Source organism: Archocentrus centrarchus, chromosome 23 (assembly GCF_007364275.1).
Source record: "Archocentrus centrarchus isolate MPI-CPG fArcCen1 chromosome 23, fArcCen1, whole genome shotgun sequence".
NCBI lineage: Eukaryota > Metazoa > Chordata > Actinopteri > Cichliformes > Cichlidae > Archocentrus > Archocentrus centrarchus.
The window spans coordinates 17,730,457-17,746,651 of NC_044368.1; the positions used below are offsets into that span (position 1 = coordinate 17,730,457).

Consider the following 16,195-nt stretch of genomic DNA (forward strand, 5'->3'; position numbering starts at 1 on the left):
GCAGCCTGGCTGTTGTTTTTTGTGTCTTGTCTGTCTGCTCCTTTCCTTCTCTTGAAACACACAGGGAGCAGAAAAGAGTCTCATTAACTGAGCTGCTGCTGCTGCCATTTCCTCCACACAAGCAGAGTGTACCTGTTAGACGTGTGTGTGTGTGTGTGTGTGTGTGTGTCTAGGCAGCCAATACGATTACATGCTGCACATTAGCACAGCTGTTAGCCATGGCCTTCTCACGGCACTGGATAATGTACTAGTATGCTCATTACACACATACAACAAACAGCGGCGGTGGGTTTGATTTAAAGCATCTGCATCATTTCTGCGTTTTCATTACAGCAAAGAGCTTCATTCGGGGCTCACTGGGAGACAGATTACACTGCAGACGTGTTGCCACGAGAGGCACGGCGTGCTGAAATATAGCAACCCGTTGAGTTTAATTGACCGCAGTCGGACATGTGACATTTAGACACAGTCAATTTCTCCGCTCGCGTGCGCACGCTCGAGGAAAACACACATACACAGCATGATGTCATATATAGGATTTATTTACACTTTCTATTTACAGATTTTTGTTTCAAAATCTTCTCTGTACACATTTTTAGATTCAACAACCGCTACTCCTGTCACCCACATGCTCTAGTATTTTTTGATTCTTTTTCTGAGGCAAAAGACATGGGGGTAGGGCTTTTTTTTTTCCCCTTCAATTTGGTTTTCACAGATTTTACTCTAACAGAAATGAAAGCAGCTGGAAGTGATACTTAAGGATGCACTCCTGAAGATGTTCCAAAGAGTGTTTGAAGGTTGCCTGGATGTGTGGGCTACTAGAAAAAGGGGTTCCAGCCTGATGCCACTGAGGCCTTCATCTCTGTGGAGATGTGGATGTGTGTGTGTGTGTGTGTGTGTGCTGAGAGGCAAACTTGCAACTGAATGTGCTCCTGTGTTTGTTTGTTAAATCACCTCTCTTCGCAGAATGTGTGTAGGCAGCTGACTCTTATTAAAGGGAAAAGACTGCATATACCATAACAGCAGAACTGGAGGGGGCTCAAACCTGCTCTCTGCCTGTGACACACACACACACACACACACACACACACACACTCACAAACAGTACAGCGGCTGTCAACCCCCAACATTAGTTGTTGTCTCGGGACATCAGTGTTCACCACCAGCATCACTTTTACCCCCCCTACAGTGTTCATATCCATAGGAATATGTGCAATAAGGCAGCTTAATGTTGTGAGAAGTTGGGTTATGGATAATAAATATGACAAATATTGACTGTTCGTTCACCCCTGCCTCACATTATTAACTACTGCTGTGCCTGTCGAGCTTTGCATTCGTCGCTCATGATTACAAATTGAACACTCAAACTCAGACAGAAGTAGTTTCTCTTTTCTAGCCTGTCAGTTTTCTAAATTAAAGAACAATGGACAGATTTACTGAGCTCTAACTACCTACATAAGCAAATATTATCTCCATTAATTAATTGATGTTTATATTTTAAAAAAAGCAACTACTGGTAGTGGCAATGGACCTGCAGTTCACTTAATGGCCACTTGAAGCTAGCTGCAAACCATCAATTCCCACCAATCTGAGAACCCATTTACTCATGCTGCTCTAATACTTGCTCCACCCCAAGGGCAAATATTTGTTCCTATTATACTGTTAAGTCCACTCAGAATCACATGTGCAGGTGGTCATACATATAGAGCAGCAGTTCTGATGACAACATTTCTGTCACTCAAATGCAGTTTGTCACAGTTAATTGTATTATCACAAACAGCTTGCATGTAATTGCCAACTTGACCCCACTCAACTGCAAACTGATAAACTATTAGCAGAAGCAGTAGTCTACTAGTGAGTAACAGAACAACTGCAGCCCTTTCATTGCACGTTGTCTCAGCATGTGCATGAATACAAAGCTTGACAGGCCTCTTCAGGGACGGGGTGGGCTTAGCGAACAATTATCTTCTAATTTTGAGCTTTTATTACAGCTTAAATGCCCAGGGTGTAATTCAACAGCTTATGCTGGTGGTTTCCACAGCCAAAATAATCTCCTCTTTGATTTTTTTTAGAACCAATTCAAAATGACTTCATATTGCTTGTACAAATCTAAAACCTTAAAAAAAAAATCATCTGTGATCAAAAACACAACCATGTTGTCTCGTGTCTCCAGAGTCAGGCACAAACTTTACAGGCATGTAAACATAAACATGTGTAGGCATTTAAAAAAATAAAACCTAAATGAAAAAGACAAATCTTTAAAATGCTGATTGAAAGAATAGATCTCATACAAAAAAAAAAAGAAGGAGAGGAGGGAAGAAAGGCTATAGACTTTTCAATTAAGTGCAGTTTTTCCTTGTCAGAGAGCATGGGAGATGAGGGGCTTGTGAAACTGGTGCAGATTGGGTAAAAAAAGAAAGAAAAAAAATCTCAACATGTGATCAAAGACTGACAGCTCTCACTGAAGAAAAAAAAAAACAAGCACTGAACTTCCAAAGAAACACTAACCCCCCCCCCCCCCCCCCCCCCCCCTCCATCTTCCCTTCACACACCTACGCACGCCGTCTCTGCTGGCTCGGGTGACAATAATGGATCCTGGTGGAGTTGCGACAGGAGGATCCAAACGTTAACAGCTTTGTGTTATGTCATGAATGTCTGATTACCCCACCACCGTCACAATCTTCCAACATCACACCAATATGGTGCTACTGACTTTGGGTAAGACATCCCATGTGCTCTTTAAGAACAGAGCCATGTGTGAAACGACTAATGTGAGGCGGAGGGGGTTGTGTAACTTATTTATGCAAACGCTTTTTAATTAAAGGGGGTGATGAATAGTTGTCACCTGCTAAGCCTGTCAAGTTTCTATTATATTCACAGAGTTCATTGTAAAAAGGTGTTGACGCCTGATTAGAGGGAACTTATAAACAACACTATGGAGGCATGGAGTGGATGGTCATGAGTAAAGACCATTTGTAATTATTTCCTTTGCTGTTATTTATTTAATTATCAGTAAGTTTAGAGGATAATCCTGATGCCCCACATGCAGAGGCTCTACATGAATAAATTAGGAGAACCAAAATGGATCAAGCATGTGTAATTACATTTTAAAATGGCAAGACTTCCATTAAGTTGGAGCCTCCACATAAACCTGTCTGCTTTCACATGTTTATATGGAACACATGTGGCTAAGAACAAGGAAGCCTTTGCTGATGATGTACCGGATCACTTTTTTAAGCTCAGGACAGACCCTGCCTTTCTGGTGATCTATAATCAATCTAATTATATATTTTGTGCAGAAAATGAAAACACAAGGTGCCCAAACCGTGTGAATTACATTAAAAAAAAAAAAAAAAAAAAAAAAAAACATTAAGAAATTTGGCTTTGATTTCAGATTTGGCCTTCCACAAACCCAGACCAATGTGTCCCCAAGTGTCTCTTTCTTTATGTCTGCTAACAGACGTAACTGTGTTAATGCATGTGCTGAGGTAGTCTTACAATCACAGAGGAGGAGAAGCTGATAGATAAGACACGGCCCTTCGTATGCAGGCGGGTCTGAGGAGAACCTAACAAGTGGGAACAGGTAGCATTCTTCCTCCTAATGGCTTATTACGCTCTTTGATGTTGATCTGCGTATGGGACTCTCCTGCTCTGCAGCCTCCTACCACCGTTTGTCTCACATTCAAACAATGAGACGCTGCAGTGCAGGCTCTGCATAACAGGGATATAAGCTGGTGTGTGTTTGGTTTATGGAAGGAGGGAGACACGCTTTCCCTGACTGACTGACAAACTCTCATGCTGCAAAGTCCTAGAGGGTCAGTTTGTCACTAAGAAAAGCAATCTGTGTCCCTCCCAGCATGATGCGAGGACAGGAGTGGTCATGTTCCTTTAGGTTGTATTAGGGAAGAAGCGCAGATAAGTAAACTATCTAGTGCAATGCCCTTTTGACATCTTTCGTTGTCCTTGCAAACTGAAAAAAAAGATCACATTTTTGCCTCAGGGAACAGAAAGACTATGTATTACCATGGTTATAGAAATAACAATAAGCAGAAAGGGGCAATTTTCTGAGCCAGACCCAACTCCAGTCCTGCATCTGGCCTTAGGTTGCTCTTCCAGGCGTCAGCTTGCAGTGCCAATCTTCAGTGACAAAGAACAGGATTCTGCACCGGACTGCAGGCGAGTACATTTCAGAGCTAATCAGAGAAAAATCATTTAAAAAGGCTCCACATCAACATGTTAGAATGCTACACCGCACATCCTTGCAGTCATTGGTTGATTCAAATCTCTTAGTAGCTGAAAGGCCCGTTGGCCAATATGTGAAAGGGAGGTTAAGAAAAGGGAAGCTCCTTCCCATGTGGGAATAGAGGCCTCAAAGTTCAGTAGACCACTTTGGGGGGAGTAAAGGAGGAACACAGGGAGGAGGAAGAATAGAAGGAGCAGCTGCCAGGAGCCCCGCTTATCATCTCTTGTAGTGGTTGGGTGCATCAGCAAAGGCAAACTTCAACCTGTAGGCTTCAGCCAGCAGTACGCTCACTTCCTCGTTCCCCCAGTGCATTGTGGGAAGGTTCTGTAAGAGGATCATCAGGCCCTGGTGAATGAAAGAAAGACAATATTTAGAGGAAAGATATTTAGAGAGACATCTAATCAGTTTCAGAGAGAAAAAAAAACATTAAAAACACTGAACAGAGTTTAAGGGCAAAGAAAAAATATTGATGCAAGAAGAAAGCCAAAGATAAATCTGCGGCTGATCAATATTAAAAGCGCCTAGAGAAGGACATGAGGAAAGAAAAAGGGAAATCACAATCTGTGGGCAGCAGCTGATGAATTTCTATACAGTAGAGTATTATATCCACACAAAACTAGGGACTCAGGAGTGTGGTTTTAGGTCAGAATCACGCTCTTACATTGATTCCTCTGTACCTGACAAAGAACCAATTTGGGGTTGAGGTGCTGTACTTATAATAAATGAGAATGGAAGCACTACTTCTGTCTCACAGTAATGTAAGACAAAGCTGGTGCATGGTTAGGCAATCAATGAGAGGGAATAAGAAAAAAAAAAATGTCTGAGCTCTTTTGGTTCACTTAAGGACAGAACTTTAAAATCCATCATCTTATAGTTATATTCCAGAAAAAAAGAAAAACCTTCTGCACCCCAATTTGGATTTATGCCTTTTTCAGAAAAGGCAAGGATCCTACCACCCCATCTTAAAAGACCTAAATATTAGTGATAAAAAAAAATCTATTTAGGATCATTGTTTAGCAGTGAACAATATCAGTGAGTCAAAAGACCTAAATGAAGCAAAAAGGTCACCATCAGCCTTTAAACAGGCGGGGAGAGAAGTAACGGATGCTAATAATGACACTGTAAGGCGGGATGGTGTCAGTGGAGAGCTTGCAACATGTAGCTACCTTATCTACCATGAGAACGCAGCAACTGCACTTTACAGCTTCACTATTTACAGGCACAACTGCTTCACCACAACTAAACTGATTAAATAAAAAGTCAAAAAACACACACACACACACAAAATGCCCTCACCAAAAAAACAACCAGAACTGGATTTGGCCATCTGCTGATAGTCAAATATTCATCTAGTCGGCCAAGTCAAATGTGGACATGGTCTGCTTTGTTCTCTGGCCAACTCTCAGTCTGTTGTAAATGTACTTGCTCCAGTTTAGCTGCACACTAGGTCACCTTTTCATCTAGCAGGTGAAAAGGTGACCTAGTTGTACTTCTTTCCTCGATCTCAAACAAGCCCAGCAAAGAACCCCAGATGAGCCCTTCCTTGGCAAAGGAAAAAACAAGTAAAGCCAATGAAGCTGCAACACTTCCCTCGACCTGTTACACACTATGTTTGATAAAAGGTCTGCCAGGATTACGAGCAGACCAGGTTTGTGCAGCCCTGGCTAAAGCTTTATGCTTTAGTTAAATGTCTTGGCTTGTTGGGTATGAATGAATAAATAAACACACACACAGACTTTTTTGTCATTTTCATTTTTTTGGACAGTATAGATAGGCAGGAAAGAAGGGAGAGTGGACGGGAATGACACACAAAATAGTCTGAGGCTGCTGTAGTGGCCTTTGGCATGACTTGCTCACTCCTCCAGGTTTCTATAGTGGCACCCAGACTTGCTTTTAATACTTACCAACATGCAAAGAGTCAACTGTGGTGGAGCTATTGATCATGTACCCCTAATATTACATAGATATCTTATCATCTAATATATAATTGTACTTTCTGCTCAGTTTGTTCACATACAGTTAAAATCCCCTTAATCTGACCCTGAGGACATAATAGAGAACAGTATCAAGTGCAAAGGCCAGTGATCAGATGTGATTTCAGAAAACTGAACTTTTCTTTTAACGTGTACAGTACACCCGCTCTTCCAAGAAACCTGGGAAGTATGATCTAGGAAATCAAAATTAGGAACTCTAAAGCACATGAACTCAGGAATCACAGACCAGCATCTGTGAAAGTACGGCTCTCTGCACATGGAAGTGGCTTACACATCTATGAAGGCACCATTAATGCTTAATGACATGCACAGCCTTTGGTGCACAGACACCTTCTTCTTCAGGGAAGCTTATTTCAGCAAGATGATGCCAAACCATCCCATAATCAAAGCTTATTTCAAAAATGTATGTAAATATTGTAAATATGTGTAGAGGAAATTCTAGAAATAGTAGTGTGGCAGATGGGTACAGTTACACTTGCTTAGTGCCTCTGCTTGTGTGCGTAAGTGTGACACAGATGTTATTAACTCAGTCAAAGTGCTTTAATAACAGCTGTGAGACAGAAAGAGAAAAAAGGGTGGGAGTGGGGGCAAATCAGGAAAGAAAGAACAAAGTGTCAAGTACAATTCAGTGGAGCTTCAGCCTTTCCCCAGATTCCTGTTTTGTACATTACCGGGTAAGTAAGAAGACAGACAACAGCAACACACACCCTCACACACACGTGCAAGAGTTCAATCTCACCGACTAATGCCTCTCTCAAAGGGGAATGGAACTGGTTAGCAGTGAGACAGAGTGATTGTGTGTGTGTGTGTGTGTGTGTGTGTGTGTGTGTGTGTGTGTGTGTGTGTGTGTGTGTGTGTGTGTGTGTGTGTGTGTTACGGATCAGTGTCCCAGGAGCTTTCATCATCAAGGCTGAAATCATTGCCGTGACAACAGGGTTTACAACCAATCACGGTGCTGATAATCACATCGAAGGACAAATCACGTTGGGGCTGTGGTGTCTACACTCCTAAGCAGTTTGCTGCTATCTGAGAGGATGTGACCCTGTTACAAAAAGGATTCGAAGACACTTTAAAATATTGAAACCTAATTGCAATGCACCCACGATTTAAAAAATTATTTTATAAGCGTGTCCAAGTGCTTCTAAATTTTTATGCACGTTCTATGCTCATCTTTCTACAACTGCTGCGAAAGTCAAACTACACAAAACTTTAAGTGGGGATATTTACTATAGCAAGGCACTTTGTATTAGTTTACCCTCCTACGTATTAAATTGAAGGTGTTTGGCTCCATTAATTTTTTCCTTCCTCGCCCGTTTTTAATGAGGCGGTGAGACGACCCCTGTGACTTTTCACCAAAAAGCATTTGTATTCTGAGTGAGGGTGAGGAAAAAAAAAAAAAGCACACATTTTCTTCAACTAATTAAGCTCAACGTCGCCATCCTGGCTAGATATTTTCAGAGATCAGGTTTTGCTTCACCCCGGGCTTCTGAATAAGTTATAGGTGAACTCAGCTGAGTATCAGTTTTGACATTCAGCTGATTTAGAAATTTATTCATTTTTTTTTTTTTTTTTAGGAGTAGCTTCTGATTGCCTTATTGACTGACTTTGATCAGCCCGAGGCCCTTGAAATGTGTTAAAACCTTGCTTGGGCATTTCAAAAAATAAAAAAATATTCACAGGTTCTGAGCAAGCGCTGATAAAAATGTTAACAAATTCGGCCTCCAGTGTTGTCAAACATAAAACAGGATTTTCAGTTCAGGATCAGGTTGTCTCTAAAGTGCTGCTCCATATCTCTAACATCAAGATAGGGCCGCTTGTTAATTCTGTGGGGGAGTGGGGGAACTCACTATAATAGCTGCTCCTTTGAGAAGACGGCCTGGACGTTGACTTTGAAAGGTTGACCTACTGACTTCCTCCCTTGGTTCAGAAAGACGCAGTGCTCTGAAGTATTTTCACTCCGAGGGATGGAGAGAAAGAGAGAGCGGAAGGAAGAGTGGAAGAAAGCCTGATCAGAATTCAGCTTGCCTCTCTCTCATCTGTATTCAATAGAGCATCACTATCAGCCCTCTCCTTTCATCGCTCACGCTCTCCTGAGTTCACACGCGCGCACGCACACACACACACACACACACACACACACACACACACACATTTGAAACCCACTAAATTTGCTCACAGCTAACAGAGTGCTATGCCTTCTTAGGTGAAATCACATAAAATTAATGAAAAATTAAATTGAATTGTTGTTGCCGTTGAATTGTTTTGACCTGGAGATGTTCTGCTGAATATCTCTCAGGTAATTTAAGCTGACTGTATGTGATCAATAACTAGTAGTTTATTTAAACAGAAGAAAAAAGGGAGCGAATAAGAAGAAGTGTATTTATTAAGAAATAGAAGAAAAAAGAAGCCAGAGAATTAATACCGCAACTCATTCACAGTGGCTACAGTGAAAACATATGTATAAGCACAGGATTTTGTGCATTGCCGCATAATATTGGATGCCTGGGGCAATACACCATTTACCTCCCCCATTGTACCTCTCTGCCCCAGGTTTTTTAACAAAAAAGAAAAACTGATGACTTACAACACTATCTTGGCTACTTTATGCTGATAACAGTCAGTGAACCAGGACCAGATAGAGATGCTGCTGCTGTTACGGGTTTAAACCAAACCTCTGAAGGGAAATGACTCCTATTACAGCATCAGCCCAAATATTTTGTTTCCTGGAAATGAATGCACAATCTGCAATGAACTATGGCGTGCTGGTGGCCTCAAGTGTTGTGAGGCTAGCTATTGTTATTACACCAGATTAACCTGTAGAAACTCTCGAAGGCAAAAGTAACAAGGTTTATTGCCACAGAAGAAGTAAATTTATGACGGCTGAAAACGACTTCATACTGTCTCTGAACATCTTTACAGCACAAATGAAGCAGGGAGAAAATCTGTCAAGGATGAAGAGCTTTAAAAAAAAAAAAAAAAAAGTCTTGAAGCTGCTGTCAGTAAAAAAAAAAAAAAAAATTATATATTAACCACTTCCAAGAGCCTGACAGGAGAGAGTGAGGATGTAACTGACAGACAAGCTAAACAAGCGTGGGTTTTACATATTATCGTATTTCATGCTTCACTTATGAGAGAGAAAATTCATGATAAGCATGAGTCGTTCAGTATCTGGGCCAATATGCTATTATTGATAATGACAGGTTTGTAAATGGCAAACTTTATTTTAAAGCCCTCCATCACTCAGAAATATGTTTCGATTATTTTCACTTCACTTGGCTGTTGAACCTTCACTACGTAGGACGACACACTCTACATGCACCCTCGGACACTTGGGGTCGGAGTGTAAAGTGTGCCGCTCTGAAATGATGCTGTATGATCAAAACCAGTTTGTCAGAGACCCACGCTCCAGAGTGCCTCCAGAGAGGCATGCTGTAGCTGGAACCTTTTGGAAATTTGCATATTTATACATATTAGATATTCATATACACTTATCAGCCACTTTATTAGGTACTAAACAGAAGGTTCAACTGCTTATTAATGGCAATCAGCCAATCACATGGCAGCAACTCATTGCATTTAGACATGCAGACATGGTCAAGATGACCTGCTGAAATTTAAACTGAGAATCAGAATGGGGAAGAAAGGCGGTTGAAGTGATTTTGAATGAGGCACGGCTGTTGGTGCCAGACGGGCTGCTCTGAGTATTTCAGAAACTGCTGATCTACTGGGATTTCCCCACACAGCCATCTCTAGGGCTTACAGAGAACAGTCTGAAAAAGAGAAAATATCCAGTGAGCGGCAGTTCTCTGGGTGAAAATGCCCTTCTCATGCAAGAGGTCGGAATGACCAGAATGCTTCAAGTTGACAGAAAGGCAAGAGTAACTCAAATAATCCCTCGTTGCAACCAAGGTATGAAGAAGAGCACTTTTGAATGCACAGCGCGTTGAAACTTTAAGCAGATGGCCTCCACAGTCACCAGATCTCAGTCCAATAGATCACATTTGGATGTGGTGGAACAGAAGAGTCACATCACGGATGTGCAGCTGACAAATCTGCAGCAACTGCGTGATGCTGTCATGTCAGTATGGACCAAAATCTCAGAGGAATGTTTCCAGCACCTTGTTGAATCTGTGCCACGGCGAATCAAAGAAATTCTGAAGGCAAAAGTGGGTCTAACCTGGCACTAGAAAGGTGTAACAAAAAAAGTGTCCAGTGAATGTAAAATCCTACCAAAGAATCAGTATACAGCCCAGTTAAAGAAAGAAACTTATTACAAGTACAATACACATAGAAGTGATGAGCACAGCCAACAACTGTGTTTTGGGGTATAATGACTAAAATAAACAGAATAGAAATCATTGCTAATGTTAGCTACCTAAGCTAACTGGCTTATAGTTCCTGACTTTTCTCCATAAAGAATTAAATTTAGTTTCAACTGGTTTTCAGTTTATTTGCTTCTTTAAGTTAAACTTTTTGAAAAAAATAAAATTCAAACGTCTAACTTTAGCTTAAATTTATTTTAATTTTATAAGTTAGGTAGTTATATTGTTTTATTTTTTATAACAAGTTTTACAATAAGTAGTTTAACTAAAAGAAAAAAATAGCATTTTATTTTACTTTAACCAGTAATGTTAACAAAATAAATTGGTTTCTTGACTTTCAGCTTATTTTTAAGCTCTAAAAAAATCCAGGAATCGCTGCAATGACCGCAGACCCATAGAAAACATTTCTGTCACATCCTTTGACCTCCACAAAGATGAGGAAGTAGAATGAATGAAATTTACCATGTGCTGCTGTATTTTTATAAACAACCGTGGACACTAATGGTTATGCTAGAGGAGGACCAACCGCCGTCTAATCAAGTGTTGCTTTCAGCATTATAGCCAATAGACCATAGACGCGACATACACATAAGCACGCTCATGCATGCTCTGCCACACAAGTACACACTCATAGTGACTAAGGAGCTTCATTAAGAGCATATTTCTGCATGGTAACCATCTGCTGGCTATCACTTGTGTTGAGCTAATGACTCTAATACTGTTTAATTGCATATATCTCGCTGTCAGGGGGGAATACTGCACTCGCTCCACTCTACACAGGTGGCAACACTCCACACTGAGAGGCCACCAGTGTTACCGTGAAGGAGTGTGCGTTAGGTGGAATCCATGAAATGCAGCATGTGTTTGGTTTAGTATATATAAGAGAAAGAGAGATGTGAAAGGAAACTGTTGATGTATGTATATTTGTTACAGTGAGTCTGTGTAGAAAGGAAGCAATACAGCAAATAAACTAAATATATAAAAGTTTACATTTTAGATCATTTACTTTTGCAAAGCAAGGTTATTTTAGCCAGCCCTTGTTTTGTTTTTTAAACACTGCTTAACAGGGCACTGTAACGGGGTTAAGCGCCTAGTTTTTGGTTAGTGATTTAGAATCCAATATATTAAGAGGATGTCCTCACAAATGTAGGCAAACAAACATTTGTGTGTATGTGTAGGTAGATATGGTGTTAATGTAGCTAGCCCTGTGTGTGGGTGCATGTGGTTGTTCAGGCATGCATATCCATTTATCCCACAATACTAACAAAGACATTGATTCACCATTACAGTATACAGTACACTACAAAAAAGGCAATTAGCTCTCCATCTCCTACGCTTGGCAAGGCTTAAAGTGGTTAATGGCTATTGATACTGAGGGGAAAGCAGCTTGTCAATAGAGACGGTGCTAAGGCTCTTTCTTTAAAAAAAGAACTGGATAACACAGTCGCCGAACAGACAGCCAAGGCCACTGTCAAGTGAATTGTACTAGCTATGTGCACAGTTATTGTTTCGACCTGGTTCTGAAAGTGTCGAGTTGATTTATTATAGTCCATCATCATCTTCATTCATATCTAAAGAGCCACACGTGTTCGATTTTGAGTCTTCTACCTTGAAAGGCAGAGCTGTAGACTCAGCCAGTCCACAATAACCCGCAAAGCTGGGCAGATGATGGTAAGCATGACACGCTGAAGAGTCATACTACAGACTACTAAGTTGGGAGAATCTGACTGATATATGCATGTGAATATTAATTATACCAGCTAAGGCCTCAAATGGAGAAATATCAGAGAGAAATTTGACTTAGATACTATTTACCACTGGCAGTCTTGGTGGCGAGCACAGACACATGCATATACACAAAGAGATAAGACATGCAATTAAAGTGCTTCCTGTGAACCAAATAGTGTGTTTACTGGCAGAAGGCGATGGTGCTAAGTGAAGTGCACACACTGGGTGCCCAAACTTGGTGTCTTTTCTGCTGTGTCAACTACAGTTCCCAGCAGCGAGCGGCTAAAGCCCTGGAGAAATTAATGGAGGAGAGATGACAGGTGTGGTGTGCGCACACATATCAATAGACACGCATTTGAGGCTAAAAGCAGCAATTTTGGGCTGTAACTGTCGTGTTTCTGTGACATGTATCAATCCACCTCCAACCTCCTTCAACTGAAACATCTACATGAGCGTTATGCAGAAGGTGCAGTTGCACACATATCCTGTCACCTACATGCACAAACACTCCAGGTTGCTGTTGGTGGTAATGGTGTTTTGCAGCACCCTGAGGTGTAATAGGCCTAGGCAGTACTCTGTTGTGGCCATTAGCTTGCTGTAGTTCATATAATTACACAAAATGGGCACTCTGGCAAACAGTGGGTACTAATGTAGGAGTGGGGCACCGTACCATGCACAGGTAAGAGCTGACAGCCAAGTTGCACATAGCAGGACAGGCTGTGATGTTGTCTCTATGGGTAATTTGGTCATTTTGTTGCCATAATAAATGAAACAAAGTGAATGTTGATGTGATTTTTTTATCGATGCACTGTCACCACTGACCAGCATAGTGCTATAATTATGAAAGAGGTTTATAGGCCATTTCACCAGTTCACCAGCACTGGTGAACTGGCAAGACTGGCTCCTGAGAAAGAAGAGCTAAGCTAGCTGTTAAAATAGAAACACTCAGTTTCTAAGAGTCTAAGAGTCTATTTTACTCTTGGCTCTGTATGATGTCAGTAGAGTAGGTATAATTAATATCCAGGCACACAGCTCTGACTATGACAGAAGCCCCACCCACCTGTTATTCAAACCTTCTGTTTGCACAGAGCAGCCAATCAGAAGACGCCAGCAGTTGATCCCCCAGCACTGCACCTTGCTGATGTGCCTTTGCGCCAGGCTGAGAATTTCAGCAATTAGCCACCAGAACAGAGACGTGACCATTAGCATTAGCTAGCGGTTGTTCACAGTCCTATCAGTACGTCCCTGGCCTGTGAATTTTTTCTGGCTAGAACCCTGAAACGGTATGGATTTTTATCTTGATGTGTTAATCATGTCAATCTTCAGCAGAAGTCTAGCAGAATGAAAATATAGACCTAGAGATGAGCATAACAGGTCCCCTTTAAATCACTGCCTCCATTTTAATCTTAAGAAAACTAAAACATCCATTTTGCTCAGTTATGTGCTTCTGCAGCCTGGAAATATCACACAAGTCAGAAATATTCTGGAGAGGATAAATATGCAAAGATAATTCAACAATTTCCTTATTTGACATTTATGTATTGCTAACAACCTTACTGAGCAGTAGGTCAACATCTGTCCGAGACTGAAGAGATCAAACAAGCTCATAAAGGCATAGGCATACACACACACACACACACACACACACACACACACACACACACACACACACACGTGGGATCTGGCCAGCACTTTTGGTGATTTAAATACTGTGGGGGAGTGAATGGGATTAAAGCAAGAGCGAATGCCTGACAGATCGGTTGAAAGCTTTCAGCACACATGGAACTACAAGCGTGGGTGTTCTCATTTATCATCTGGATACTCCAACTTCACAGAAAAGATCTCTTTTGATGGCTTTGATAAGTACAATTAAGAAATAATAATAAAAAAAAATGAATCTATGAATACTTTGCTATGAGAAAAATGTCTTTGGCTTCCACCATTAAGTGAGTGGGGGTTAGCTTTGCATCCATTTGGTATCAGTCAGTGCCAGCTCAATGACAAGTTCATAACCTTTAGAACAATCCCGCCAGAAGCAATTTAAGTGGTGAAACAGCTGTCTCTCCTTCTTCTGTGTATTGAAGCATTTACAGTTATATTTCCCTCCGCTTGGATAGTTTCCCTTTTCTGTGCGTGCAATTCCAAAGTTCATAAGGAGTCAATATTTAACCATTTGCCCCTGCTCTACATCAACAGTTGTCAACTAAAATCTAGCGGTTTTGCTTTCACACTTTTTCAAACATGAAATGCATGAAACCCTCAACTGAAATACATTTTTATTGCATATATAAGCACAATACGTAACATGTGGAGGCCCTGTGAACTCTACACAATAAATCTAACAAAAGCAAAAATGGAGCCTAAACAATTTAGCTCAAACCATCACTAGGCTCGGATAGGTTAATGACCTCCTAATAACGAGTTCAAGATCCATGGAAAAGACCCCGGAGCATAAGTGCCTTGGTGCTCGCTTTGACTGCATAGAAGAGTATTTGAATTTAAAATTCAATATTTATGTCTCAGTTCATGACCCATAGCATTCCTCAAAACTCTTTTCTTCTCTTGGCCTTAAAAATCTATTTCTCCGTCTCCTGCTGCTGTTGCAGTTTGTTTACTCCTCACGAGTAGGTCGATATTGCTGTTTATTTGGCATTTTTGTGTCTTAACTGAGCTGAGAAGAGGGCATGCAGTTGGCTTACGTCCTGATAGAGCAAGTCCTGTTTTTCATTATCTTAGGGGAAAAAAAAAAAAAAGCTATGAAACTTCCCATCTCAATTGTCCTCCTTTGAGGATAAACCTCAGCTGATGATAATTTTGATAATGGTACTCAAACAGCAAACTAATCACCCAACTCATGACCATTTTCAGCTGATAAATGATTTTCAGAGACTCCTGGCAAAGGCTAACACTACCACAGCTCAATTAGAAAGCGAATATGCATTGTGCAAATACCCACACCCTTACTTCAAGTCTACCCAATGCCATGCCGTGATTGATTACTGACTTTCCAAGCAGCTTTGATCATCAAAATTGTACAGCAAATTAATTCAGAGTACAACGCCACGTGAGTTAGCCTGAAAGCGAACTTTAGTTGTCAATGATAGAAGGCATGTAGGCGGAAGGAAAGCAATAAGAAAAGGATGTCAGAGTAAACAGGAGGACGGGGTAGAGGGTTACACAATTACTTCTACCATATTAAGCTCTCCATTTTCCTGTCCTTTATTTCTCTCCTCTTGTTTTGGCACAAATAGATTCATATGCCAAATTGGGCACAGCATTCAATCAGCAAGGTGATTATTAAAAGCTGTTTACCGGAGGTGGCCTTGTCTCACTTTTGACACTATTGACTACGGTGTCATCCATCAGAGGAGCTACAAACCCCTGTGAGCGTTTGCTGATGCAAACAAAGTTTGGGAAGAAAGTTCGGGGAGAGAAAATGAGAACGTCTTGTCTTGATAAATGGGTGAAAAGTATGGAATTAATAATCAGAGGTGGGACTTGCTTCTGTAAGAGAAATTGCAAGGTGGTGATCTTCACAGTGACTTGCTAATGTACACATGCAAGCGCAAAAAAAACCGAAAACAAAACAAAATGAAAAAAACAATCACGACTACAAAGAACCTCACATATATAGCCCAAATATTAGCAAGAAAAACAGTTGTCTTTTTTTTTAATCATATGACATCTTAAAAAAATCTAAATGCATGTTTGCACATACATAAAATTGCACTTTTCTTTTCAGTAGAGGGCCCCTTGGTTATCAGTGTTCACAATAGACTGCAGTGTTTAGGCTGGCAGAGTAAAACATCTAGTGACCAGATGTCCTGATTAAATCACGAGAGCTCCAATTTGTCCTGGCGTCTTGACAGGAATGCACTTTGTTCTGATAATTAGACTGAATGGATTTT

General features: G+C 40.9%; 1 protein-coding gene across 3 annotated transcripts in view; it reads right to left on the reverse strand.

Moving 5' to 3' along the window:
• Window positions 1-2,543: 2,543 nt before the first annotated feature.
• tbc1d22a (TBC1 domain family, member 22a) overlaps window positions 2,544-16,195 on the reverse strand; it is a 147,075-nt gene continuing 133,423 nt past the window's right edge. For all 3 annotated transcript variants that reach the window (XM_030720464.1, XM_030720465.1, XM_030720463.1), the window contains one exon: window positions 2,544-4,588. In XM_030720464.1, coding sequence (XP_030576324.1) covers window positions 4,460-4,588 — 129 coding nt within the window. In that variant the 3' untranslated portion in view covers window positions 2,544-4,459. The remainder of the gene's footprint in view (window positions 4,589-16,195) is intronic.